We start from the raw sequence: 25,557 nt of genomic DNA on the forward strand, positions 1-25,557 counted from the left end.
ATAAATTACATTAAATTTTAGAAATTCGAATAAGACAAAAAAAAACTATGCAGAAAGAAGGCATGGAATCACAACGGCAATGATTTAGCAGGAATTTTCCGTCATTTGTGTCTAAAATATTTTTTTTAATGCGCTTTGCAAGGCCGCTATTCCATTTAATTATTTCACTCTCACATCTCTTTAATCTTGAATACTGATTTCACTCTCACATCTCTTTAATCTTGAATACTGATTTCACTCTCACATCTCTTTAATCTTGGATACTGATTTCAATCTCACATCTCTTTAATCTTGGATACTGATTTCAAAATTAGGTTATTGCTTGCAGAAACAGATATTTTCTATAAGAATTTCTCAAACTCTGCATCAATGGAGGTAAGAGCATTTTTAGTCCTGTTCGATAATTTATTCTGAAGCGGTCAAAACTTATACAAAACAATTGGCCTGTGGTACGCAGCCTTAGATTGTGCTAATAGAGTTTGCTTAATTTTATGTTGCGTCTAGGCCAACAGATTCTATAATTGTAGTGAAAATTAAACAAAGATGTAACCGGTGCCATGTCGAACTACTTGCATTAACATGCGATAAATAAGTTAGGTATACACAAAAAAATATAACGCAGTACTCACTGCAGTGAGTGACAATGAGCGCATTTTATCGTCAACGAAAACGTGAAGTCACGGGCAGACGGACGGAGGGAAATACTTTCAATAAATGAAAAAAATTCTTTCGGCAAAAATCAGCCTCATTAATGAAAAGCATATGAAACTGTTTCAAGCATTTGGTCTAATTTTCAAATTATTGTGATGCGGAATTTGGATGAAACACGGACCAACCTGTCAACAATAACAAAAACATTCGTTTTCCTGCCAAACATGGCATATATGCACAATCAAGTTGTGCTGCGAGGTGTGATCTCTTCATACCCGAAGTCTTAAGATCAATTTTAAAAATACATATATGCAAATTGAAATCAGTAACAAATTCTAATATGGCTTTATCATTCAATATAAAATACTTCAATGGTTTTCACCGTGCGGTAAATTGCTGTAAACTTCTTTCATATGAGCCTTGTAGGCACTTGTCCCGACTTCAATTTCACACCAACTCGGTAAAACTGGAAGATGGGGCATCTGGCGCTGGCAGTGGAGGCTTTGGCCCACCGTTTGGTCTGGAATTTGGTGATGATTACTTGTCAACAAACTATGGTTAGCACCCTTAGGCCTTACTCTTCTGATTTTACCACCTTTATTAGTTTATTAGAAACTTTCTGTTTCTTGCTACTCTCAGTCTGAGGTCAGGCTAAAATATAATAAGAAATGAAAAAATATTTTTCCAAGATCACTGTATTTTCATGTGTACAATTATCAATTATTTTTTTTTTCAATATAATTTCAGAGCATTTGAAACTTTTAACCAGGAATTCTTTGGCCTTTGCAAAGGCTCACGGCCTCACGCTGAACTTAGATTGAAATTATCTCTAAATTAAAAATTACATTACTAATAGCTAATGCATCTTAAAATCTTTAAAATTTGCTTATCTGGAAATGACTGGAATATTAGACAATATTTCCCATAACTATATCATGTGTAAAGAAATATTTCATAATGCAATTGTTACAAATTGCAGGTAAAAATGTGATGGTTTTCATCATTTTTATATTGGAATCATTCACGGGGCATAAAAATGGGTTCAATTTACCGCAATCTCAGGCATTTTGGTCTTGCACATGGATGGTTTTTGCCTGATTTTTAAATTTGAACCTTTTGTTCTAGTTTTTTTTTTCTTATATTAATCTCTAGCTTTACACTTTGGACACTGCCTGCTGATGCTGTGAGAAACTATACAACAAGGTTAAGTCATCTCCTGTATAAAAAATGCTAAGAAATTTTGCAATATTATTATAATATTTAATAACACTATATGATAGGCTGATGTATTTTCTATTTGTGCAGGATGCCTAAGTGATTTGGTGAACATCAGCTCAACACCCCCAAAGAATGCAAGGGTTGTGGTGTGCGGTGGAGGAATGGTTGGCACTGCCATCCTCTATCATCTGGCAAAACTTGGCTGGGCCAATGATGTTGTTCTTATTGATAAAGAGAAGTAATTTAAAATAATTATCATGCTCAACTATTTATATTATGTCAATAAACTAATCACTGACTTAAGTACTTGAATCTCTCTACTACATTTAACTTTGCTACTCTAATCAAATAAAAAACCTTCAATATTTAGTAAGTTGTAAGTTTCATTGCATTTATGGATTATCAAAAGATTTTCTTAAAATACTTTATTTAATAACAGTTTCCTTGTAAAAAAACACTTCTATATTTGTGATTTTGCAGTCTTGGAAGTGAAACTTCGTGGAGAGGCTCTGGATTCCTAGGAGGTGTGAAGCTAAGCAAAGTGGAGATGCAGACACAAATAAGAACTCAGGCTTTGGTGCAGGAGCTCAGTGAACAGGGGCATGACACAGGGTGGCAGCAGACCGGCTCTCTTCACTTAGCACGTTGCAAACCAAGACTAACCTACTTCAGGAAAAAGAAAGCAATTTCTCAGTAAGTTTTATGATGTGTTTATAAACATTTGATTATCATCCATTTAATTAAAAGATTTCTTCTCACGATTATTCAGACAAACTAGGGGAGTTTTTGCCATAATTTTCAATATTCTGAGTTTCTATGTCATAGCCCGTTAATCCCTCATTGGTGCTGGCACAAATAAATTAATCAAGGCGCAAATTCCTTAGATAAATCACAGCAGCTACTGCATTTCATATGTTATGTGCCATTATTCTATCTGTGCAGAGCTCGTGGCACTGAATGTCACATGCTATCACCTGAAGAAGTAAAGGATCTATGCCCACTTCTCAACACTGATGACTTAGTGGGGGGAATGTGGGTGCCTCATGATGGCGTTTGCCATCCTTACAAGCTCACTCGCACTCTCATGCAGCTCGCCAATAAAATGGGTCTATTAGTGATTTATTTCTCGATGAATCATACCAGATTTTTTATCCCTTGTTTTTATCTCTCAGTAGCAATTATCCGTTGCTACTCAACCAAATGTTTGAGACCAGAATTCAATATTGTTCTCACGTTTCATCTCCCAGGCACTTCTTATCTCATCAATAATTTGTTTCATGGTACTTCTCGATGTTGATTAGTTGCTTAGCTCTGAATGGCATTCAAACGGTGAAACAAACATAGTAATTTTCCCATCTTGTTACAGGTGCTGAGGTCGTTGAGCAATGCGAACTCAGCAAAGTTGTTGTGAAAGATCACCGCGTGGTGGGCGTCGAGACAAATAAGGGCATCATTGAGTGCGAGATTTTTGTCAATGCTGCAGGCACTTGGGCCAGGCACGTCGGTCTGCTCAGTGAACCGTGCGTTAGAGTACCCATACATCCCGCCCACCACTATTGCCTTGAGACCTTCCCTCTTGACAATGTCAATTTCACAATGCCAGGTGAGCGGTTAATAGTGACCGTTTTACAGTCCTTTATTCGTATCAAGATCAAGTCGTATATCATAATGAAATAAAATTCTATCCTGATACAGATTTTCAATTTTAATGATTTTAGGAAATTACATTGATACGTGCTTAACATTATTAAACACATTCAATATTGATGGTTTTGGTGTGTGACTAATATACTTGTATCATTTTCTTTAAATTATGATATAGGGCGTTATATAAAAGCGCGCACTAACTGTAAACTATTACATCAGTGAAGTCTTTAGGAATTCTTAATCTCACACAAAACTTGTGTCCTTTTTTCAGCAATACGCGACCCTGATGGCTGCATCTACTTGAGGGAGTATTGTGGAGGCCTCATGGCTGGCACTTTTGAACTCAACTCCATACCTGCCCTCGTGCCTGGCATCTCAGGTTAGGTCCTTTACGTCTCATCTGATGTACCTTCTGAACCTTTATTAATAAGTGGCAAAATTAGGATATTCGTTCGTTTCTAACTGGACTAACATCGCCAAGGCCAACCTCCCAGCGGCCTAAGGCCAAATCATTCCAGTCATCTAGGCCTCAGGTTGCAGTGGAATTTAAATACTGTGTTTTGTTGAGAAGCTTATGCTGTTGGCTGCCTCGTGCTGAAAGTCGTGATGCAGAGACATATTAATGATCCATATTTGAAAAATTTTCACTGGATATTATACTTTACCTGACCATTACACAACAAATATCCTTGTTGGTTCTAATTTATCCTTGTTCTCTTGGCGTTTTTAGACCGTTTTTAGCTAAATTGAAATAAATTTTAATTTTAACAATGACGTCGAAATATGCAAGCTTCAAGATGATAGTTAATGTTGGTTGACCGTTTGTCCATGATAGCTATTCCAGTATGTAAAGATTTCTTAGTTAAATGTTCGTGTAAGGAATGTGAATAACTGAATGGGCATGAACTCTCTTTCATTTAAGACTTGCGGTCCCCAACGGACCGTGTTGTGGGGCCGGACTGGGACCACTTCCAGCCGGCGCTGTCGCAAATCCTGCGCCGTGTGCCGTCTGCGGCAAGAGCCACCCTCAGGAAACTCGACAACTCTCCCTGTGGATACTCCCCTGACGGCAAATGGATCATGGGGATGAGTGCTGAGGTTAATATTTAACCGTTTGTGTACTGACGGGACCTTTCGGCCTCAGACCCCATTAACGAATAATGAAAACAAAGTTCCTCGTTTACTGGTTTATATTTAATATTCATAATCAAAGCAAGTTTACCCTCAACATGGTTAGGGCTTTAACTTTTGCATTATTGAAGGCATAGTTGCCGTGATGCCAGGTAGACAACTACTACGTGGCGGCAGGCCTGAAGAACGGCGGCAGCAATGCAGCGCTAGGGCTGGGGGAGATGCTGGCCGTGTGGATGACGGAAGGTGCGCCTCCCATGGACGCATACGAGCTCGAGGTGTCGCGCTTCCTGCCTGCCCATAACAACTACAAGTTCCTGAGTGACCGCGTCACGGAAGTTCCTGGTAACTGAAGTTTCTGATGGGGTTTCTACCACTTTGCGTGCAAAAATGCATCGTGTGTGATTTCATCGATAAAATGTTATAGGTGATTTGATCAATCACTCCTTTGCTCGCTATTGAAGTTATATTTTGTTGGTATGGTTCCAGCTTCTAGCTTTATAATCAACTAAAAAATTAGATCAGTACTCACTGCAGTTAGTGACAGAGAGCACATTTTCTCACGTCCGTTCGTCCGTCCGTCACGGACGGACGGATATGACGAGCACTATAGCGCCTTTTCTCCATAAATGAGAAAAGAATGAAATGCGCTAAAAAGTATGAATTTCCCGCAGATATAATTAGTAATGATATGTGCAGGTGCTCACTACCACATCCAGTACCCGTTCCCGGACTTCCAGTCCGCGCGCTGCTTGCGGATGTCGCCGATCTTCCCGCGCATGAAGCAGCAAGGCGCCGTCTTCGGCCAGGTCATGGGCTACGAACGTCCCAGCTACTTTCAGGACCTCAATTCTTCTGGTAATTCTTCCATACTCTGAACGCCAGGAATTTATTAAAATTATAAGATGCACAATTATTGTGGACAGCAAATTATTTTCTGTAGTTTGATATTATACAGTCTATATTAACTATATTATTTATAAAGTTTTATATTGTACAGTCTAAACTATATCATTTTCTGTAGTTTGATATTATACAGCACTTGTAAACTATATTTTTTTCTATAGTTTGATGTTATACAGTGTAAACTATATTATTTTCTATAGTCTGATATTATCCAGTCTAAACTATATATTTTATATAGTTTGATATACGTTTAAATTATCAGAAATCATGGTTCTAGGGTCTGTGCCCCTTTTGATATACTGATAAAACGATTAATAGTGTCAGATTTACTCAACCAAATTCTATCATTAATGACTGCTCCGTTGAGCAGACGATCGTCAAGAAGCTCCATTCACGCCCACAAAGAACGACTCCTTCAGTCTGCCACCGTGGTTCCAGTTCACAGAACGGGAGTATAAAGCCTGCAGGGAAACTTGCGGATTATTGGACTATTCTTCTTTCAGCAAATTTGACATTTACGTTAGTTTTATAGTTTTATATTTCTTTACTGTTGATGGCATTTGTTTATTCGCTTTATATTATTGATACATGACCATTGTTATTTCACCCACTGGTTGACTCAGAAGTATGAGCTACATACTTTTTAGCCATATAAGTATGAGTGTGTACCACTTGAAAATGTATTTTTGCTTATTTCTCATTTGTATCTTGTTTTTTTTTTTAATATTTTTGTTCAGACTAAAGCTTCAACAATAGAAATTAAACCAAGTACCACAGTAGGTCGTGAATGTGTCACAAACTGTCCACTTTCAAATAGTTCAGATTTATTTATTCAATCTAAATTCACATTTGTATTCAATTTGTTTGGCAGTCACAAGACGAGAGCGTGGTATCTTGGCTACAGTATTTGTGTAGCAACGACGTAGACATCCCAGTAGGTGGCATCATCCACACCGGCCTGCAGAACCAGTGGGGCGGTTATGAGAATGATTGCAGCCTCGCCAGAACTGCTCCCAATCAGTGAGATTATTAAATTATTTCAATAAACTTTTGGTTAAGAACAATTGATTTTCATCGTCTAGGTGTATACAAGGGATAAATATGGCTAAAAATTGTTGATACGTGAAATGAGCTTTGAAGTTGACCTGAGGAAAATCAAGATTTAGACTAAACTTTAGTTTATTCAATTTCATGGCTAGTGAATGTTCAAGTAATCAACAATGTTTTAAACCTCAGCCTTCAAATATTATTTTACTGCAAAGAAGACTGTGTTCTTATGTGCTGAAAGTGTTGAATTCTCATCCTGCAGTTACATGATGATCGCTCCAACGATACAACAGACCCGGTGCAATGCTTGGCTGCGGCGTCACGTACCTAAGGATGGCTCCATCATTTGCAATGACGTAACTTCTATGTTCACAGCTATATGTATTATGGGTGAGAAATTTACCTTCTCAATTGTTTCACTCAAGGCGAGATCGATGTTGCTATAGTTGAAAAAATTAGATCAGTACTCACTGCAGTAAGTGACTGAGAGCGCACTTTCTCGTCCGTCCGTGTAGTCACGGACAGACAGACGGACGGACGGACGGACATGACGAGCACAATAGGGCATTTTTCCATAAATGAGAAAATGCGCTAAAAAGACTGATTTCTGTAGAACTTTGTCTGTTCGCTGTATTTATTTTTCATTAACTATGAGGACGCGTATCCTTGCTCGTCAGAAATTTCTCGTTGCTAGGGGCATTATTCCTGTTTTTACCTCTGGTTTGGTGAAGTTATCATGTAGGCACGATTCCTTGCTCCGTCCATCTCTGTCTCTCGTTTGGATAGCTGACGAACCGTGCAAGCGACCTCTTGTGCAAGTGTCTTCGTTCCTGTGTCTGGTCAGCCGCTCCCTTGCTCTTCGTCTCTCCGAGATGTTAACTCTCTTTAGAATCAGCCTTTAGATGTTGCCCATTTGAAATATCCCGCTTTATAAATAATAAACTAGTATTATTGTAAAAAATCATTTCTATCATAAATCTGTAATTTATGAATAATCTTCGCAACTGAAGTTCTACTAAAACTATATCCGTTGTACTCTGTATGATGTATCTATTTTAACTGAAAGTTGAAATTACCTTTGACGTTTATTCAAATGATGTTAAAAGCTAATTCGTAGTGAGAATGACAAATAAAGACTTTCTGCGTTGCGCAGGTCCCAAATCAAAAGCAGTTCTCTCAGCCGTGACGGACTTCGACCTCTCGTTGAAAAGTTTTCCGTTTTTCTCATTCCGGGAAATTGACGTGGGCTTCGCTAACGGCGTCCGGGCTATGAATCTCACTCACACTGGAGAACTTGGATGGGTTCTTTACATCCCCAATGAGGTTAGAGGCTTAACATTAGAGACACAAAATCTCTAATAGCATAAAGAAAAATAGTTTGCACTCATGAGCAACCTATCATAATTCAATGACACTATTACTTCACCCGGAATTTCATGATAGTATACAGTACATAGTATACTTCAATGTTAGTTTTTTTTCTTCCATGCAATATTTTTATCATACTTACAGACTTTCATGCTAACATGTTTTTAGCGCATTTTCTCATTTATGGAAAAAAGGCGCTATTGTGCTCGTCATGTCCGTGACTTCATGTTTTCGTCGACGAGAAAATGCATCGTTGAAAAGTTTTCCGTTTTTCTCATTCCGGGAAATTGACGTGGGCTTCGCTAACGGCGTCCGGGCTATGAATCTCACTCACACTGGAGAACTCGGATGGGTTCTTTACATCCCCAATGAGGTTATAGATACGTAACAATAGGGACTCGAAATCGCTCATATCATAAAAAAATAGTTTGCATTCATAAGCAACCCATCATTATTCAATGACATTATTACTTCACCTACAATTTGATGGTAGATTTAGTTTACTTCAATGTTAGTTTTTTCTTCCATTCAATATTTTTATCAGACTTTCATGCTCACTTATATTTTTCAGTTTGCGCTTCATGTGTACGAAAGCCTCCAGAGAGCAGGAGAGCCACATGGACTGCGCCCTGCAGGCTATTATGCCATGCGTTCCCTGAGGATTGAGAGGTTCTATGCTTTCTGGGGCCAAGACTTGGACTCCGCCACGACACCCCTCGAGTGCGGACGTGCCTTCAGAGTCAAATTAGATGTGAGATGGACAAATTAATAGAGTTGGAATGAAAACTTGATCTCTTAATTTTATTTTCTAACTGGTGTTGTCAGAATATAATTAGTGTGTCTGAATGTCTAGCTGCAATCTCAAATGCTCCCTTCAACATTTCAAATGAACTTTGTTTGTGTTCTTTATCTGCTTTGAGATCGGAAAGTTTCCAGTTCTTCCGACGATGTTTTTTAAATGAGGTTTTATCTGTTGTTCACGTAATTATAAATTTATTCGTTAATGCCTGAATGACGTATCTTAGATTTTCAACCGTCGGTAATTGAATAAAGCTTTGAATTATTTTTGGAGATCTCTCGATGTGCTACTCTTAACCTGAATCAAATAAAATTTACCTAACCTAAAATAATATGTATCTTACCATGCATTGAGGAAAAATCTAATTTTTAGACTTCATTTCGGTTGTAATTCTTATTGAAGATGAAATTTCATCTCTAAAGTTTCCTTGCGTAATTAGCTTCACTACTATTAAAACTTTATAGTTTCTTCATTCCAATCGTTGCAAAAACAAAAAAAATATAACTCATTACTCTCTGCAGTTAGTGACAGAGAGCGCATTTTCTCGTCAACGAAAACGTGGTCACGGACAAACGGACGGACATGATGAGCACAGTAGCGCCTTTTTTCCATAAATGAAAAAATTCGCTAAATGAAGAAAAATCTAAAATTTAACTTTCATTTCGGTTTCAATTCTGATTAAAGATGAATTTTCATCTCTAAAGCTTACCTGCGCAATGAGCTTCACTATTATTAAAACCTTGAACTTTCTTCATTCCAATCGTTGCAAAAGAAAACTTAAGTTAAATTTCATTAAAACTTTGAAGTTTCTTCATTCCAATCAGTGCAAAAAAAAAAAATAAAAACGCAACTAAAATTTCGAAATTTCTTCAGAAGCCTATCGAATTCATCGGCCGCGACGCTCTGCTCCGTCAGCGTGAGACAGGAGCTAAGCGTCTGTACGTACAGCTCGTGCTTGACGACCACGACCACAGGGTGGACGCGTGGCCGTGGGGAGGCGAACCCATCTACAGGAACGGGCAGTTCGTGGGAGTCACAACCACCACGGGCTACGGCTTCAGCCTGCGCAACCTGGTCTGTTGAAAGTAACCTTTTCTTTGAAACTTATCAGAGTTGATTGTTGTTTCAGAAGGATGCTAGTGATAGAGTTATAATTGTCATGCAGAGTGACTTTAGTGCTTTCATAGTGACGCTAGTCATTTCAGAGTTATGAAAGTTATTTCATAGTTACGCTCGTGAATTCAGAGCGACGCAAATAATTTCAGAGTTAGACTATTGGCTCTCTATTTAGTTGTGTGTAAATAATCAAATTATTCTTCACTAATCGCTTTGCTTTGATGTGGTCAGGTGTGCTTGGGTTTCATTCGTCACTACAACTATTACGTTGTGTGTAAATAACCAAATTGTTCTTTACTAATCGCTTTGATTTGATCTACTAAAGTGTGCCTGGGTTTCATTCGGCACTACAACTATTTAGCTGTGTGTAAAGAACCAAATTATTCTTCACTAATTGCTATTATCTGTTCGGTCAGGTGTGCCTGGGTTTCATTCGTCACTACAACAGCAAGGGAGAGATGGTGGCCGTGGAGCCAGACTATGTCCTGGACGGGGTTTACGAAGTGGACATCGCCGGCATTCGTTACCCGGCGAGTGTTAGCCTCCGGTCTCCAACACTCCCCGCGACTGAAGCTATTTCAGATGAGCGATACTTGGCCACGCAGCTTTTGACTTAGTTGAAGCGATGTCTTCTATTTTGGTGCTTCCCATTACAAAAAAAATTTAAATTCTCCAACACTCTTCTTGGAGGAAGTTATCTCAGATGAGCTGTGCAGGGCCATGCAGCTCTAGATACGATGACGAAATGCAGAGTCAAAAATCAAGTCGAAGATGTATTCTATTTGGGTGCTTCTAATTTTAGATACAACTAAAAAGAATTATGACTGTAGTTTTAAATGCGTAATTCAACCTAGCACGTTCGAAAATTTTTATCTAAAAACTAAAACTCTTTGAAAAATTGAAAATCAATTTACAGGCTTTAAATACTGACTTCATCGAATTAATGCTAGCGTGTTCGTCCAGAGTCAATTCATACTTCCAGGGCCACAATTTATATAAGATCATACATTTAAATTACCTTCAATCCTTGCAGTTTGCTCTGCCACGTTTGGCTTACAGCAGCGAAGTAACTCAGGAATCAGGTTATTCAGGTGCTGCTATTGCTGATGCTGCCGTCTTAGTTCTCCAGTCAATAGCAATATTAAATGAATTTAATTTATATGCAAGCATTCTGTGCCATAGAAATAGGTTTGACTAGGTAATAATTCGTCTGCTGCTAGTATTATTCTCGATGCCTTTGAATTTTAGATCAGCAAAGAGGCAGTGTATAAACTGATTAGTTCCTAGCTTGTGGATATAACAAGAACCATTGACTGTATTGTACAGCCAAAATGTTGAATTCTAATTATTTTGTTTGTGAAATATTACTAGAGTTGAGAAATATCGATTCTTATGTCGGTTCAAGGTAAAAAATGAAACGTTTGTTTTTAAAATTTTTTACCCTAAACACTTCAGCTTCAAGATTATGATTCAAGGTACTACGTTCGATTTGCGGTCATCGACTCGACACTAAAATTAGACGTTGCATGTCTAGGCGAGGCCGCTGTAAGAAGACACGTTCTCTCATGGTTGAACTACGTAGTATATAGTTCAACCATCCGTTCTCTATCCCCAACTTCACGTTGTATTCTAGGATCACCGATTCAGGTAAACCGTTTTTAATTCTTCTATTTTGTCGTGCAGCGGGTTGTGATTCTTTGCTTTCAACAACTCAATTTCTTTGTTGATTTCCTGAAAAAAAAATACAACGACCCTTGGTGAAAAGCAATTAGTGAGCATTACTGCCTGCATATAATTTTACTTAACGCAAGATGATTCGTCAAGAAGTTGACAGTGTCGGAGGAACATAAATATTCATACTTGAAATTTCTCGAATTCGTTACTTTAAAGAACATTTAGTGCAACAATGCGTTCGTGGGGGGTCGCACAAGGAATTTTTCACACTGACCTCGCAATACACGTCAAAGGATTATCTAAGATTGAACTCACCTTGAGCAATTTCTCGTTCCTTTCCAATGCCTCGGCATCGCTAGGAATTTGATGCTTTTCATCTTGCCTTCTCTGCGGCCTGGAACAAATTTTTCTTAGTCTGTGCTTTACAAAAGGCCGGAAACCTGGCATTGCAGTAAAATCGTAAAGCATTCCTGTGTTCTCACCGTGAAATTGGGTCCATTTTCAACAATTTATTGGGCGATGTCGGCATGTTCCTGAATTTCCCAGAATCGAATATTTATGTTGGCGTGATGTGTTGGCCAACTGGCAAGCTGACTAAATGTTTGTTCAAGTTTCTGGTTGCTATGGTAACGATATCACCACAGTTCTATGAAGTTAGAAGTCTACAGCAAGTACCGAAATAACATAACATTTGTGATGTCAGCGCTGAAGTGTAGGCCTGATGTGGCCTGTCGCAGATTCTTTTCCTTTTCGTGCCTTGTCCACAGATTTAAAATCGTGTCATTTGACCGGATCTATTCATGACTGACGATTGTTTGAAATAGCTACTCGACTTCCTTCCACCGGGTTCGATATGGTGCTAGGCATTTCAGTCTGAACATATATTTTTCCATAGCTTTATCTATTCTGTTCTTGAACGCGTTCATACTTGGAGCGCCAACGATGTCATCGGGAAGGCTGTTAATGTTTGCATTTTAATAAAATTGCACTCACGATGCAATGGTTTTCTTCATTCGAAATTCGATCATCAAGTAAGGCACGTAATACGCGATTTCTGGAATGTTGCATCGCGCTGCGATGAATTTGAAGGGAGTTGAACGCATTAAAATAAAAAACACTGCCTAGACTTTCTGAACTCTGGCATTACACTACGATTAACTTGAATGGAGAAAAACGCACTAAATGGGGCAATTTCTTTATTATAGTTTCATTACAGGTGTCAATGAATCTGAAGGTCGAATAAGTTAAACCATTAACTCAAGTTCCAAGGACTTGATTCATATCTGCTCTGAAAATTAAATCCAGACTTACTGGCACTTTTACTTTCTATTTTGCAGTCTATATCACTGAAGAATAAGGTTCAAATTCACCAAACCCAAAGTCGCGAAAATTTAACTCAAATTTTCCCAAGTCATCAAACATTTTGTTAAATTTCCATTTTGAAAAGTAATCCATTCAAATGAAACATCATATAGGAGATATCTGAATTAAATAGTCTAACCTTTGAGTAACATAAAAAATCTCGTCGGACAAGCAAATGATGAACGTTAGTCCCAATAACCTCAGTCCCAATAACCACCTTCCCTCCGAGTTTCTATTTTTCCTACAGCATACGCTAGCGGCCGAGGTTATTAGGACTAAACTTAGGTGTCACGATCAGGTGACTGACGAATGATGCATTGCTAGGCTGACACAGCAGACGCTGCTCTGCCGGTTAAGCCTCAATACTCCTCCTTAGGTGCGTCCAAATCACGATATCCGACACTGCAACACCAGAAACACAGCATCAGTCAACGATGCTGGCCAGGTCCCAGAGATTTCTACTTGGAAATAAGTAGTCCCACGACCACTCAACGAGATCTAAGTGACATCCACAGACCCAACCAGCATCATGTTACCAGTCACTGAGCATTGCCTATGGATAATTCAAAATGGCACTTCGAGCTTTAATTAATGACAAATTCAAAGATGAATCTATTTAAAGAAGAGATTCTTCAGTGCGTTTACTACTGAATATATCAATTACGTTAGAGCAACAGTAACACAATGCGGGCAGTGAATTGCAGTAGCCACAAACCATCTACGTTGAGGGAATCAAAACAAGTCCGCATCTCCCGGCACATCAAGATCGTGATAACCGATGAGCTCTCTGGGATCGCCGCTTGACCTAGAAAAGAAATTACTACATCTAATTCCACATCAACAAGCATCGCTTTGTCCGGTTCTCAGTGTTTTTTTCCATCAGTTAAAAAATATGTTAAAATTCATCAGTTAAATATACGATTGAAGGAGGAAAATAGTAGCTATCTCCTACACATATTAAAATTACAAAATTGTATGAAAACAAAACTATTATTCCGAGAAATTTCTAATTATAGCAGAAGACAGGGCCATATACGTTTCGAAAATTTATCAAGTTCCCCCTCAACTCTTTCGTATTATCGGTTGGCCATGGTAAAGGAAGGGACTACCTATCAACAATTCTCGAACGAATAACTGGAACTGGCCAGCTAAACATACCGTGAGCGATACGTTGCCCGAGGACGCTGATCGCGTAGCTGCGGATATGGATCACGGCCATAGTAGGCGTCACGGGGATACGCTGCAGGAGCTCCGTAACCTGGGGCTACAGGAGCCGGACCATACGCGCCGCCTCCGTAACGAGCTCCGTAACCGTAACTGCGGAGAGATTAGGTACGGTAAGAGTTAGGGTAATCGTCCCAAGGATGCTCGCTACTAAAGCTGTTACTAAATCTGGTCATTCATTGCTAAGGAGCTAGAGTAGGAAGTATTTGAGAGACCCACTTCTGACTATTGTTCGGTCACCTACAAATGTTTACATCACAAGCTGTGCAAAGACAATCTTTACGAGGGACACTGCCTGGTGTTTCATGTTGCACGCTGTTAGCTCAACAAGTAAAAAGATTAGGGTGTCACGCAAGGCTATAAGTTTTGACCTCAGCTTTCTGGATCAGCCCACAAGCGACTCGTATATTAGGCTACTCGGAGACAACATATGATTACATTAGCTTATTTTACTCACGCGGCTGGCTGCTGCGGGTAAGCAGCGATGTAAGGATCAGGACGAATGTCGTCCTTACGCCCCATCATCCCTCCTCCAAGTCCCTTTGTGGGAAATTCGGGCAGCTGAGGTCGCTTCGGATCACGCAGGTAGTTGTTGAAGTAATCAACCTGCAAACGACAAGGTCTGAGTGTTAAGTGTATATCAGAAACCGAATTTTTAACCAAAACGAGAAATATGTTGGTGACAAAATTGTTGGCGCACCGAATTAAAATTTCATACATCATGTTTAATTTGTGTGTATCAATTGAATTATTCTTTTTTAATTACATACAATCAAAGAAGCATCTACCAATGATTGCATGTTAAGAATATATCACTGAACTCACTTCCTTCTTGACTTCCTTGACTTTTTCTGCGTGTTTGTGCAGGATGTGTTTATGGACGAACTCAGCTGCTTTGAATTTCTTGCCACAGAGCGGACACTGCCATTTGTCTTTAGCCACTTCCTGAGTGTTGGCTTGCACAAACTTCTCCACCTCATCCTCGGCTTCCTTAAGGCCTGTGTGAATTTTAACGAAAATTGGTTTATCTGAGACGAGCAAATTCAAAGCGTCATTTATTACACGAGTTCATAGAACGTACACACAAGTTCGGTAACAGTACATCTTTCCACTTCATATCCGATGGAATATGAAGTGGATATCCTTATATCCACTTATATGAAGTTCATATCCTTGAACTTTCCACTTTATATCCTACCATCAGAAATCAGCACGATGGAAAAACTGAAGAGGTGTCAAACTATAACTGAAAATAATCAAGAAATTAGAGAGTCAAGGTTTTACAAGTTAATTACCGAGTTTCTTGGCCTCTTCATCTGTGAGCTTAGTGAGAGGCTGGAGGAATGATCCAATTTTATTCTCGAATGCACCGCAGTAATCTTGCACTTCCTGTTGAGTGACTTTGCTGGAGGGCGGGATGCCTCGAGCATGCATGATGCCGCACCTATTGGGCATCTCGTCTTCATTAGGATACTCCGAGTGGTTGTAGTAATCCACCGAGTGAACGATGCGGAGGTACAGCAATAAGCGGTCGAGCACCTGATGGGTAATAGAGCTATGTTAAAACGACTATCGAGAATATTTATTTATGATCATTTCTAGGTGTAATAACTCACGTTCTGCTGAGAGCAGTAACTTCTAAACTTATTTTTCATGAAAGACATTATATAGATGCAGAAAAAATATAACTCAGTACTTAATGCAGTGACAGAGCGCGTTTTTTCTCGTCGACGAAAAACGTTAAGTCACGGACAGAGAGACAGACAGACGGACAGAGAGACAGACAGCCGGACAGTGAGACAGACAGCCGGACAGAGAGACAGACAGACAGACGGACATGACGAGCAAAATAGCGCCTTTTTTCTATAAATGAGAAAACGTGCTAAAAAACACACGACCGAAATAAAATTACCTTAATTAGCGTCTCGTCGCGCTCGATAGCTTCACCATCACTCTTGTCGTCAGCTTTCCTCTGCTCATCTCCGCCATCAACGCTTCTGACTCCCCCAAGGAGCTCTTCTTCCTCGGCGCTGGCCTCCTCGATGAGATAATCGGTGATGTTGCGAAGTACAGGGTTGCTTGAAGACGTCAGAGTCTGTGACTAAATAACAGTATTTTGAATATCATCATCCGTACTTAGTTAAAAATATCACTACGAAGCATTTCACGGCATCAGTAGGTCACAAAATATCCATAAAAATCTCGAGTTAACAATATCGAAAATGTCAAGCTTATTTTTCAGTCACAATTGCCATTTGAAGAAAAATTCCTCACGTGATCAGCAGCGCCTGCACCCGAGTCATTCCACAGACCCCAACGGGAGTCCAGATTCTGAATGATTTTGGCAGCCAGTTTGATGTCGGCCTTGACGACGCTACGGTGCGAGGTGATGCCATTCACCGTCCGGATGCGGCGGCTCAAGTCGCGATTAACGATGGCGCCAAGCTCACAGTCACGTAGCTGAAATAGGCGAATTTTTATTGAAAAAATTCACGAAATAAAATACGTGATCATAGTATTAACAGTATCTAAGATAGGACAAAAATAATTTACGCACACGGCTATAAGTAGTTAAGATTGGAAATGGGATAAGGCTTTTTGAAAAGAAAACTAATAAACCATTGAACCAATCCACCTTCAACTGTCGAGTCAAATAGAATTCTAAGCCAAACAGAGAAGCTGGCTTCAGTTAAACTAAATTACCTGTATATTGTTGAGGTTCCAACAGATATCCTTGATATTCACAGTTCGCTTGAACGTCACCCAGCCACGTCTGAACCAACGGCGTTCGGGTTGTGGATCTGCAATGGCAGCTCGCAAGAAGCCGCTATAGCGACGACACATCTGCAATAAATTAATTAATAATTAATAATAACTCGGACTTGAAGTTCACGAGGTAAATAAAGGCTTAACAAGAAGAAATATCAAATGCCTTTAGCATTCACACGAAGTCATTCTGTTGTACATTTTTTGTTGTAGTACAAAATCCCAAGATTCTTAAGTGCAAGATTAAAAAAGAATAAACATAGAACGCATCTCACAACCAAATGATCATTCCATTTCAATCCACACAAAATAATGTAAGATACATAAGAACTTGATTAAACACGAGCATGATACCAATTTTTGGATATCCGCTATTAAAATTGATCAAATCTGTATGAACATCGATGGTTTATCCTCTGACGATAAACGTATTTAGTCAGATTTAAGATTGACATTTTTACACATGAAACTGGAGGATACAAGTTTATGGCAGCATCTGCATCAACAACTTACAGCTTCAACCTCAGCCTTGGTTATGGTAGGAGCAAGATTCCTCAGGAATATAGACGCCGTCTTGTGCAAAGCTCGAGGTTTAGGCTCCTCAGAAACTTCAGGGTTGTCGCCGCTCTCAACAGTGCCCGAGCCTGGGACGCCTGATGCAGGATCAGCCGAAGTGCCGTTAGTTCTACCTGCAGGTCGCGGGAAGTCAAAATTATGAGAATAATTAATAATACAAATTATCTTGAACATTTCAGAAATTTAAATGATCTGTATTCACCATGAATAAATAAGAAATAATGGAATAACACTAAACTGATAAATTTAATTTCTTTCAAGTCTAAAACATGAGAAGCGATGTTCTTATTAACCAAAACAATGACCAGCTATTAATTGAAAATACAAACACTTCACTATGAAATCAGGAAATAAAAAAAAAATACCATGTTTAAACTTATTAAATATTAATAAATTCAGAAACGAAACAAATGTCCCACCATTTTCAGCCACAATCTCTGGATCAGCATCATCGTCTCGAGGGATATCCATGCCAGGTGGCAGAGGCTCCACGGCAGTTGAAGCAGCAACGTCAGCACCAGGTGGGGCCTCTGCCTCAGAGTCGCTCGAGGAGCTGCTCGAACTGCTGCTACTTGACGAACTGCTGTGGGACCGCTTCCTCTTACGGGCATCCACAGCTAAAAGTATATGATATTGTACCAGCTGTAAATGGCTATTTCTATACTGACATTCGATTCAAACATGGTAACAATGAGCAAGTTATGATGATGGTACGTAAAATCGAGTTTGAGCAAAACAAATCCCATTTTGAGATATTTTTCAGGCGTTTACTTATTAACTTTATGCCAAACAAGGTTGAGTTTTCTTTCTTCTTGTATGATCCATTCAGAAATAGGGACATATTAATATATCGGCAAGTAAAGCAAAATGTCTACCACCATTTAGTTAGATTATATGGCAAGCCCCTAAAACCTGGATTTAATATCACGTTCAGGATTAGTTGTGTAATCATCGGCATCTAAGACATAATGGGCTACACAAAATCAAAGCAATGTCAATTTATCGACGGTGTCAATAACTTAAGTTAAAAATTTACTGAACGTGAACCAACCAGCTTCAGATGACTTGGCTTTTAGGTATTCCTTTGCTTTCTTCTGAAGCTCCTCTTCTGTTGGAGGCTTCTCAGGGTCCTTGTTTTTCGGATCGTCTTTCTTTTCATCATCAGAGCTACAAAATATGGGCGTCATGTTAACTGTGATCATGCTAACACCATTTCAACATCAGTACAACTATTACCATTAAATGTTCCTCCAGCATATTAGAAAATCAGCAATGTTAATAATTCAGTACAAATTTTAACCAAAGTATGCCGTTAATGCAAAAACTAGCCTTCAAATCATTCACAATTAGCAACATTCCATACGATTTGTCCACCCTAAGGATTGAACGATCAAAGAATTTACAATACATTATTTAAGATCATAAATCCATGCTTAGCGAGGCGAGTTCACATGCATATTTCAGAAAGAAACAGATTGGCCAATTATTCATTTAGAACCAAATAATTTCATTGACTCACTCTCCAGTAACAATGAGAGGCTTCAGATCTGAGTTCTCATTGGTAGGTCCGTCAATGCTCAAGATTCCCGAGTTTTTGGCCAACTCTTCCTCTGTTGGCTCATCCAGAACCTAAGAAAATCAAAGCACTATAGACGTGTTGGTACAAAAATCATTTTAAGGTATTTCTAATATTAATTAAAAAGGTTCATCACGAAACATTATGATAAAAAAGTATAAAGCATGTATAAAGCCATGAACAGGGACTAATAAAGCCTTGCAAATATTAAGCTCGAGCTCAAATCACAGTATTTGCAACAGTTCAAATTTATTTCTTAACATTTGTAATTATTTTGAGACACCCAAGATGATAAAAAACTGCCGAAATATGTGAAAATAAATCACAGTAAATTGTAACCATTCAAATTTATTTTTAAAGCATTTTGCAATTAATTTGAGACAGCTAACATGATAAAAACGCAACACATGAAATTGAGACCAGAATTAGGAATCAAGTAGAAATGTTGGCGAATACTCGAGTGTGCATCAACAGCGTTTAGCAAACATTTATACCTGAAGATCGAGATCTGTGCCACCCTCAAGCTTGATGACAACAGAGTCCAGGAGTTTCAGAAGCTGATGTGACTGATCAGCATCGACAAAAACGTTGAGGCGTCCTGAACTGTCCAGGTCCGAGAACACCCCAATCCTCCTCTGTACAATGGCAGACATTAATATTCATGCAAATCACGGGTTAAGAATTTACAAATGCACTCTAATGATAAAGATTACGTAAAACGAAAAAGATCATAATTCAATTACCATATTTGAACCTTAATAACCCAACCACTTTGCAACATTATTCAAGAAGGACGGCATAATGCTTATTTAGAGAATTGAAAAATGGATGGTATTTAGATTATTCCTCTCACCTTTAGATTTGCTATCTGTTCTTCTTTGTGTTTTTCGTGTTCTTCTGCATGATACTTGGCTTTGAACCTAAAGATAAAAAATTAATTAGAACAAATCAAACTTGACCTTTCAAACAATTTCCGAGTAGAAAATGACCAGTTTTTCATACGCACCATGGACGGTTTCTACCGCACGTTGAAGTAGTACGTAGACAATCGCATTTTTTTTCCTTCCACTTTCAGAGAACACAGCAAGAGACATACCTACTTTAGTGTCATCTGGTAACTGATTCCTCAGAGTGAATTAAGTCTGAATGCACGAAGCTAGGAAAAATGTAGAGGGCGCGTAAGTGCAGAAATCAGAAAATACAATAGTGAAATAAAACGATAGGTAACGATTAGGAAAATCTACCTATCATATTAGCTACTTACCGGTACCGCCATCATCACCAGAGCTGAGAGACACCATCGAACAGAGAGGCAGTGCCAACCCTGACGCCAGGGGTAAATACGACGCATGTCACACAACACACTCAGGACCATTGTGCGGTCCATGCCTAACAAATTCGCCGCTTAACTGCATTGCGCGCAGCCATTACACCTAGCATTATACGCGCCCTACCGAGCACTGCCTCTCTGTGCAGCAGAAATACTTGAGGCGATGCTCCTCCAAATCATTGCACAAAACACTATTGCAAAAAACGCTCCTTGTTTGTATCAACTTAAATGCTGCGGCTTGAGCTGAAAGTGTGAGGAACAATTGCACATTAACTGCAGTCATCCTTCCCCAGAACCAACAAACATTTGGACTCAATATATGGAAGTACACTTGAATCAGTAACTGAAATAATTTTACGATCTGAGCAAAATTTATGATTCAATTTTGATAAGGTAAGTCACGTTTATAGTCGTACAGACTTGAACTAAAATGCTAGCTGGAACTTGGAAAATTATCAAGTGATGGTAAAAAATTTTGATGCAAGAATTCAACTCTAAATATGGGAATGCTCAGATACAAAGCAAATCCATTACTCCACCCAGATGGCATACACTCGTAACTCAAGTGAACTCAGCTTTGGTAAACTGGTCATTGTTAATTGAATGTACCTCAAATGAGGATTAAAGATTAAAAACTTACCATTCCTCTTCCTTGTGGCTGATAAAGAACTCATTAAGTTGTTGCCGTTTGAATTCAAGTTTATACTGAGAATATTTGCGGACAGCATCGGCGTCTGAGATGGTCTCGTCGCACTGCTCCATGAATACCTTGAAGGACATCATGGGCGGCTGCGTTGGGCCCATCTCTTCCCCGCCTCTGTAACACAGAACTTGTGAAATATCTTGATATGATAGCCGATGAAAATAATACTGTATGGTTATTTCCATTGTTACATAAATCAAGTGCATGGTTTAAAAATTCAATTTTTGTAATGAATTTGTAATGATATAACTATAAGGTATTAATTTGTTATAAAAACTATAAATAAATTGAAATAGCTCCAAGTTTTTCAATAAAATTAGTTCTAAATTTGAATTATTATATAAAGACTTTTAATCAAGACAGCCAACGTGCTGTAAAAAAAACTATCTTATTTTAATACAAACCTGACGCCAGCATGGGGTGCAGCATGGACATACTCGTGAGGATAACTGCTGTACATGGCTGCTGGGTAGTTGCTGCCAGCACCTTCATAAGGATACCTTCGCTCTTCCCTATAGATTATACAATAAATTGGATTAATTTATTTTATTTATTTAATTTTAATTTATTTAATTTTAATTTTTAAATAGCATTCATGGACCTGTTTTGTTCGTCGCTTTTATAAACGATCTACCAGAAGTAGTGTAAAGCGTGTGCTCCATGAATGCCGATGACACAAAAGTTTATAATACAGTTAAAGCTGCGTAAAATAAAATGCAACTGCAAAATGATCTTGATAGTTTAGTTGACTGGGCTGATGCGTGGCAGCAGCGTTTCAATGCTGACAAGTGTAAAGTACTTCACCTCGGCAAGAACAATGAACAGCAAGCTTACAGCATGAGAAGACACGGTTGCAACGAGAGGGTTATGATTGAGAAGTCTTGCGTGGAAAAAGATCTTGGAGTTTGTCTCGACAAGGAGCTAAAATTTTATAGCCATATTGAACCTCAAGTTAATACATCCAATAAACTGCTTGGGCTGATCAGACGCTCCTACGAGTACCTAGATATAGAAATGATGAAGCTGTTGTTAACCTCTGTTGTGTGCCCAAACCTAGAGTTTGGAAACGTTGTGCGGTCACCAAGACTTGAAAAGGACAAAAATTTTGTTGAGTCTTCAAAGACATGCAACAAGGACAATCCCAGAATTAAAGGGGCAAGTCTTTTGAAGAAAGATTGAAGCTTATGAACCTTCCCAGTCTCCATTATCGTCGCCTGCGTGGTGAACTCATCGAAGTATACAAGTATACTCATGGTTTGTACAAGGTCCCAGAAGGATTACTAGAATTTGAAACAAGAACCAACACCAGGGGCCACAGCTATAAACTAAAAAAACTGCGATGCAACTTATCCACGAGACAACATTTCTTCTCGCTTCGAGTCACCGAAGATATTGTTCCCGAAGATATATTGTATTGTATTGTTACTTCAGCCTCCCTGAAGATATTGTTGACGCTCCGAGTATGAACGCGTTCAAGAACAGACTAGACAAGAAAAGCTCTCACCAATGAAAAAGCTCTCACCAATGAAAAAGCTCTCACCAATGAAAAAGCTCTCACCAATGAAAAAGCTCTCACCAATGAAAATGCTCTTGCCAATGAAAAAGCTCTTGCCAATGAAAAAGCTCCTGCCAATGAAAAAGTGCTCACCAATCAGGACGCATCCTTTTAGGAGGTGGTGACATGTCATGCCGAGGGGGAGAGTATCTGTCACGGGCTCTGGCTCCACCAAAATCTCCCCTCCCTCCTGCAGCACCTCCAAAATCACGACGGCCGCCACCAGCTCCACCACGGTCACGTCCATACCATTCTCTCATCCTGCTGTGAATTAGCACAATTTCATCATTTCATGTGACAACAGCAAAAATTTGGTGTGTATACTGTATAGATCAGTACATAAGGTGTTCAAGAAATATATTAATGTCAATATTAAAATTTCAAAACTGAAGCTACTACAAGATTATACTGAAAAATGTGAATAGAATAGGTCACACTACATATTCAACTATTCACACTATATTCTGCAGTGAATTTACAGCTCCAACCAAAATGAACTAACCCATCAGGCCAATCTTCACGTCCACCACGTCTGCTGTCCATGCGCCTGTCTCGTCCAGGCTGGGCTCCAGCAGGGTATTCTGCTCGTTCTCCACGGAATTTGTCCCGCCTGCGTTCATATTCATCATCGCTGTCACCCATTTTTGGGGCTCTTTAAAAATTTTAGCTAACCATAAACAATTTGTTATTTTACTTTATACCTGCAAAGATAACATAATGAATAATACACATAAAATTTTTATAATTAACACAGGCTGCATGAAATACAAATAAAACCTGAATGAAAAAATTACCCTTCTCACACTGATTTGAAAAAACCTGGTGGTGGCAATTAGGTAAGGGAAGGGTGATTGGTCTGTTTTTCAGGGCACTTAGGTACTAAGGCCAAAAGTAGTTCCACAACCATCACTGGCTGTCTGGCTCACTGACCCACTAGAATTATTCATGCTCATGCATAACACAAATTACACTGTACCCTAGTGGCCTAGTCCCTAGGCAAACCAAGTATTCATTTATCAATCAGAATTGTATGAATGGCTGTGTTGGCCTAGCTTCCCTAAAGAATTTGTTGTCAGTGGGACTCAAAACTCAACCAATGAAACCATAGTAGCTGGGCCTGCTAGGGAGTTTGCAAAAATTTTGTCTGATAAGACAAAAATCAAAATTAGTTTAATATTGCTTCATTTGCCATCTCTTGAGAGAGAAAATTTGGAAAATTCAAAATAGTTATTTCATGATCATATTAGTACCTACCCATTTTCATCTTTAGAAAAACAATAAATGCAATCAAAAAATTTGAAAACATCAATGATATAATTGAATGAGGCTAGCATGATAGCCTACTGCCTACTACCTACCTACCTAGGTACTTGTAACTTGGAGTCTTGGAGACATTTCTTTTTGGATAGCTAAATAAAATCACAATTCTCAACAGTAATTTATATACCTAATTTAAATGTTGCTTACAAGCTGGAAAATTGGAAATCGCCAAGATGCAACAGCGACAGATAAACCTCTAAAATGCTGAGATAAATTTGGTTAGGTATTTCTATCTTATACAATGAAGGCGGTAGAAGGCCACTGCCGCGGTGCCGCCAGCCCGCCACTTTGAAATAACTTGAACTCTTGAACTACAGTGTCTAGAGACCAACTGAATGAACTGATTATATATTTCTCATAACATTTATAAATTTTATGATAATTTACACACCATTCGCATTCGGTTTGATTAGATACATATTAGACGGTGCTAACTAGGTAGTTGTAACTACTAGTCACAAATCAAGTTTTTAGGCTCTCCTCTGAGGATCTGACGCTGACGGTCGACGGATGACCATTGACCAGTGACCACTTCAGTGTTTCAGAATTAATAGCTTTAAATAATTTTCCATAATAAAATCTAGATAATAATTTGATTAATCTTCTAAAATTTAACTCAATTATTCATTAGAACCTCGCCAAATTTCATTATTTTTGGTTATATTTCACCGTTCGAGCCCCGATAGCAGCCTATCAAGCCGTACAACCGCGTCACCGTAAAACGAAAATGTTGCCATCGCTTACGCGAATGCGGGTACTGTGTAATCAATTTTTCTGTAGTAATTCTTCCTGCAGGAGAAAGTATTGCCATTTGCGAGAATAATTGCCACTGTTGTAAAAATTTAATTTCATTGAAGTAAACGCTTACGTAATTATTATTTTATCAGGGTCAATAAATTGAAAACGAAAAATGAATAAATTTGTCAGGTTATATTTCATGTGCGTACAGCAATCGAAGTTTAAAAATACACAGTAGATTTACTGTATCTATTAGAAAATAGTAGTTGGTTCTTCTCAGAAATGCTGCCATCACGTTAAATCTACTTGTGCGAATAAATCTTATCAACAAACCGATGATCATAATTAGAACCGAATCGGGTCAGACTTGAGAATTTTAATTTTATAAGTGAAGTGGATGCCAAAAATTATCGCTTAGCGCGCTAATTAAAAGACGTAGAGGGCAAATAATCTTGACGAAGCTGAAGATGAAAAAGAAAAGAAGCAAAAAGGTTGATAAAAATTAGTGCGCTAAAAATGATATTGTGACCCATATTGTCATATTGACCATATGACCCATTCATAATTAGAACCGAATCGGGTCTGACTTGAGAATTTTATAAGTGAAGTGGTCGCCAAAAATTATCACTTAGCGTGCTAATTAAAAGACGGAGAGGGCAAATAATCTTAACGAAGCAGAAGGTGAAAAAGAAAAGAAGCGGAAAAGTTGATAAAAATTAGTGCGCTATGAAAATTTCGTGCCAAATTTTTGACCAAATACATCGTAGCTGTGTTCGTTCAGAGTCACTCCACCACGAATTCAAAATCCAATAATTTTACTAAAGAAGCATATATTTGGTGCTGAAAACAA

At 38.7% G+C, this 25,557-nt stretch overlaps 2 protein-coding genes and 1 long non-coding RNA gene across 7 annotated transcripts; 1 reads left to right on the top strand and 2 right to left on the bottom strand.

Moving 5' to 3' along the window:
• Positions 1–827: 827 nt before the first annotated feature.
• LOC108666750 (pyruvate dehydrogenase phosphatase regulatory subunit, mitochondrial) lies at positions 828–11,305 on the top strand. Of its 2 annotated transcripts, XM_018153673.2 has the most exons (17): positions 828–1,208; positions 1,957–2,107; positions 2,350–2,562; positions 2,812–2,975; positions 3,236–3,472; positions 3,788–3,895; positions 4,439–4,614; positions 4,800–4,992; positions 5,347–5,505; positions 5,924–6,072; positions 6,425–6,573; positions 6,863–6,990; positions 7,754–7,836; positions 8,255–8,341; positions 8,540–8,719; positions 9,641–9,841; positions 10,300–11,305. In XM_018153673.2, exons 1-17 carry the CDS (start codon positions 992–994, stop codon positions 10,498–10,500), a joined length of 2,796 nt encoding a protein of 931 aa, XP_018009162.1. In that variant the 5' UTR covers positions 828–991; the 3' UTR covers positions 10,501–11,305. The 2 variants fall into 2 exon arrangements, with proteins under 2 accessions (XP_018009162.1, XP_018009161.1); XM_018153672.2 differs by lacking the exon at positions 8,255–8,341 and having other exon boundaries at positions 7,754–7,923.
• Positions 10,654–12,226, bottom strand: LOC108666751. Its single transcript, XR_001930513.2, has 3 exons — positions 12,040–12,226; positions 11,873–11,951; positions 10,654–11,614 (listed from the first exon to the last, which is right to left on the bottom strand). It is a non-coding gene; the product is annotated as an uncharacterized LOC108666751 (long non-coding RNA).
• Positions 12,227–12,739: 513 nt separating this feature from the next.
• LOC108666748 (serrate RNA effector molecule homolog) lies at positions 12,740–23,351 on the bottom strand. 4 transcript variants are annotated; one of them, XM_018153669.2, is made up of 19 exons: positions 23,152–23,351; positions 22,743–22,913; positions 21,499–21,606; positions 21,032–21,208; positions 19,915–19,981; positions 19,556–19,696; positions 19,005–19,114; positions 18,537–18,652; positions 17,905–18,102; positions 17,423–17,598; positions 16,847–16,987; positions 16,418–16,603; positions 16,056–16,244; positions 15,439–15,682; positions 14,969–15,141; positions 14,601–14,749; positions 14,078–14,236; positions 13,635–13,724; positions 13,254–13,321 (listed from the first exon to the last, which is right to left on the bottom strand). In XM_018153669.2, exons 1-18 carry the CDS (start codon positions 23,289–23,291, stop codon positions 13,652–13,654), a joined length of 2,718 nt encoding a protein of 905 aa, XP_018009158.1. In that variant the 5' UTR covers positions 23,292–23,351; the 3' UTR covers positions 13,254–13,321; positions 13,635–13,651. The 4 variants fall into 4 exon arrangements, with proteins under 4 accessions (XP_047740847.1, XP_018009160.1, XP_047740846.1 ...); XM_047884891.1 differs by having other exon boundaries at positions 12,740–13,724; positions 22,743–22,910; XM_018153671.2 differs by lacking the exon at positions 13,635–13,724 and having other exon boundaries at positions 12,740–13,321.
• Between the last annotated feature and the right edge of the window lie 2,206 nt (positions 23,352–25,557).

The sequence above is a fragment of the Hyalella azteca genome, unplaced genomic scaffold (genome assembly GCF_000764305.2).
Source record: "Hyalella azteca isolate HAZT.00-mixed unplaced genomic scaffold, Hazt_2.0.2 contig16423, whole genome shotgun sequence".
NCBI lineage: Eukaryota > Metazoa > Arthropoda > Malacostraca > Amphipoda > Hyalellidae > Hyalella > Hyalella azteca.

Coding starts and splice junctions, on each gene's coding strand:
- LOC108666750 (XM_018153672.2), top strand. CDS start 992: ATGGCTTTATCATTCAATATAAAATACTTCAATGGTTTTCACCGTGCG. Junction 2,108..2,349: donor GTTCTTATTGATAAAGAGAA/GTAATTTAAAAT, acceptor GTGATTTTGCAG/TCTTGGAAGTGAAACTTCGT. Junction 9,842..10,299: donor GCTTCAGCCTGCGCAACCTG/GTCTGTTGAAAG, acceptor CTGTTCGGTCAG/GTGTGCCTGGGTTTCATTCG.
- LOC108666748 (XM_047884890.1), bottom strand. CDS start 23,291: ATGGGTGACAGCGATGATGAATATGAACGCAGGCGGGACAAATTCCGT. Junction 22,914..23,151: donor CGTGAAGATTGGCCTGATGG/GTTAGTTCATTT, acceptor GCTAATTCACAG/CAGGATGAGAGAATGGTATG. Junction 15,683..16,055: donor GCGACGAGACGCTAATTAAG/GTAATTTTATTT, acceptor ATTACCCATCAG/GTGCTCGACCGCTTATTGCT.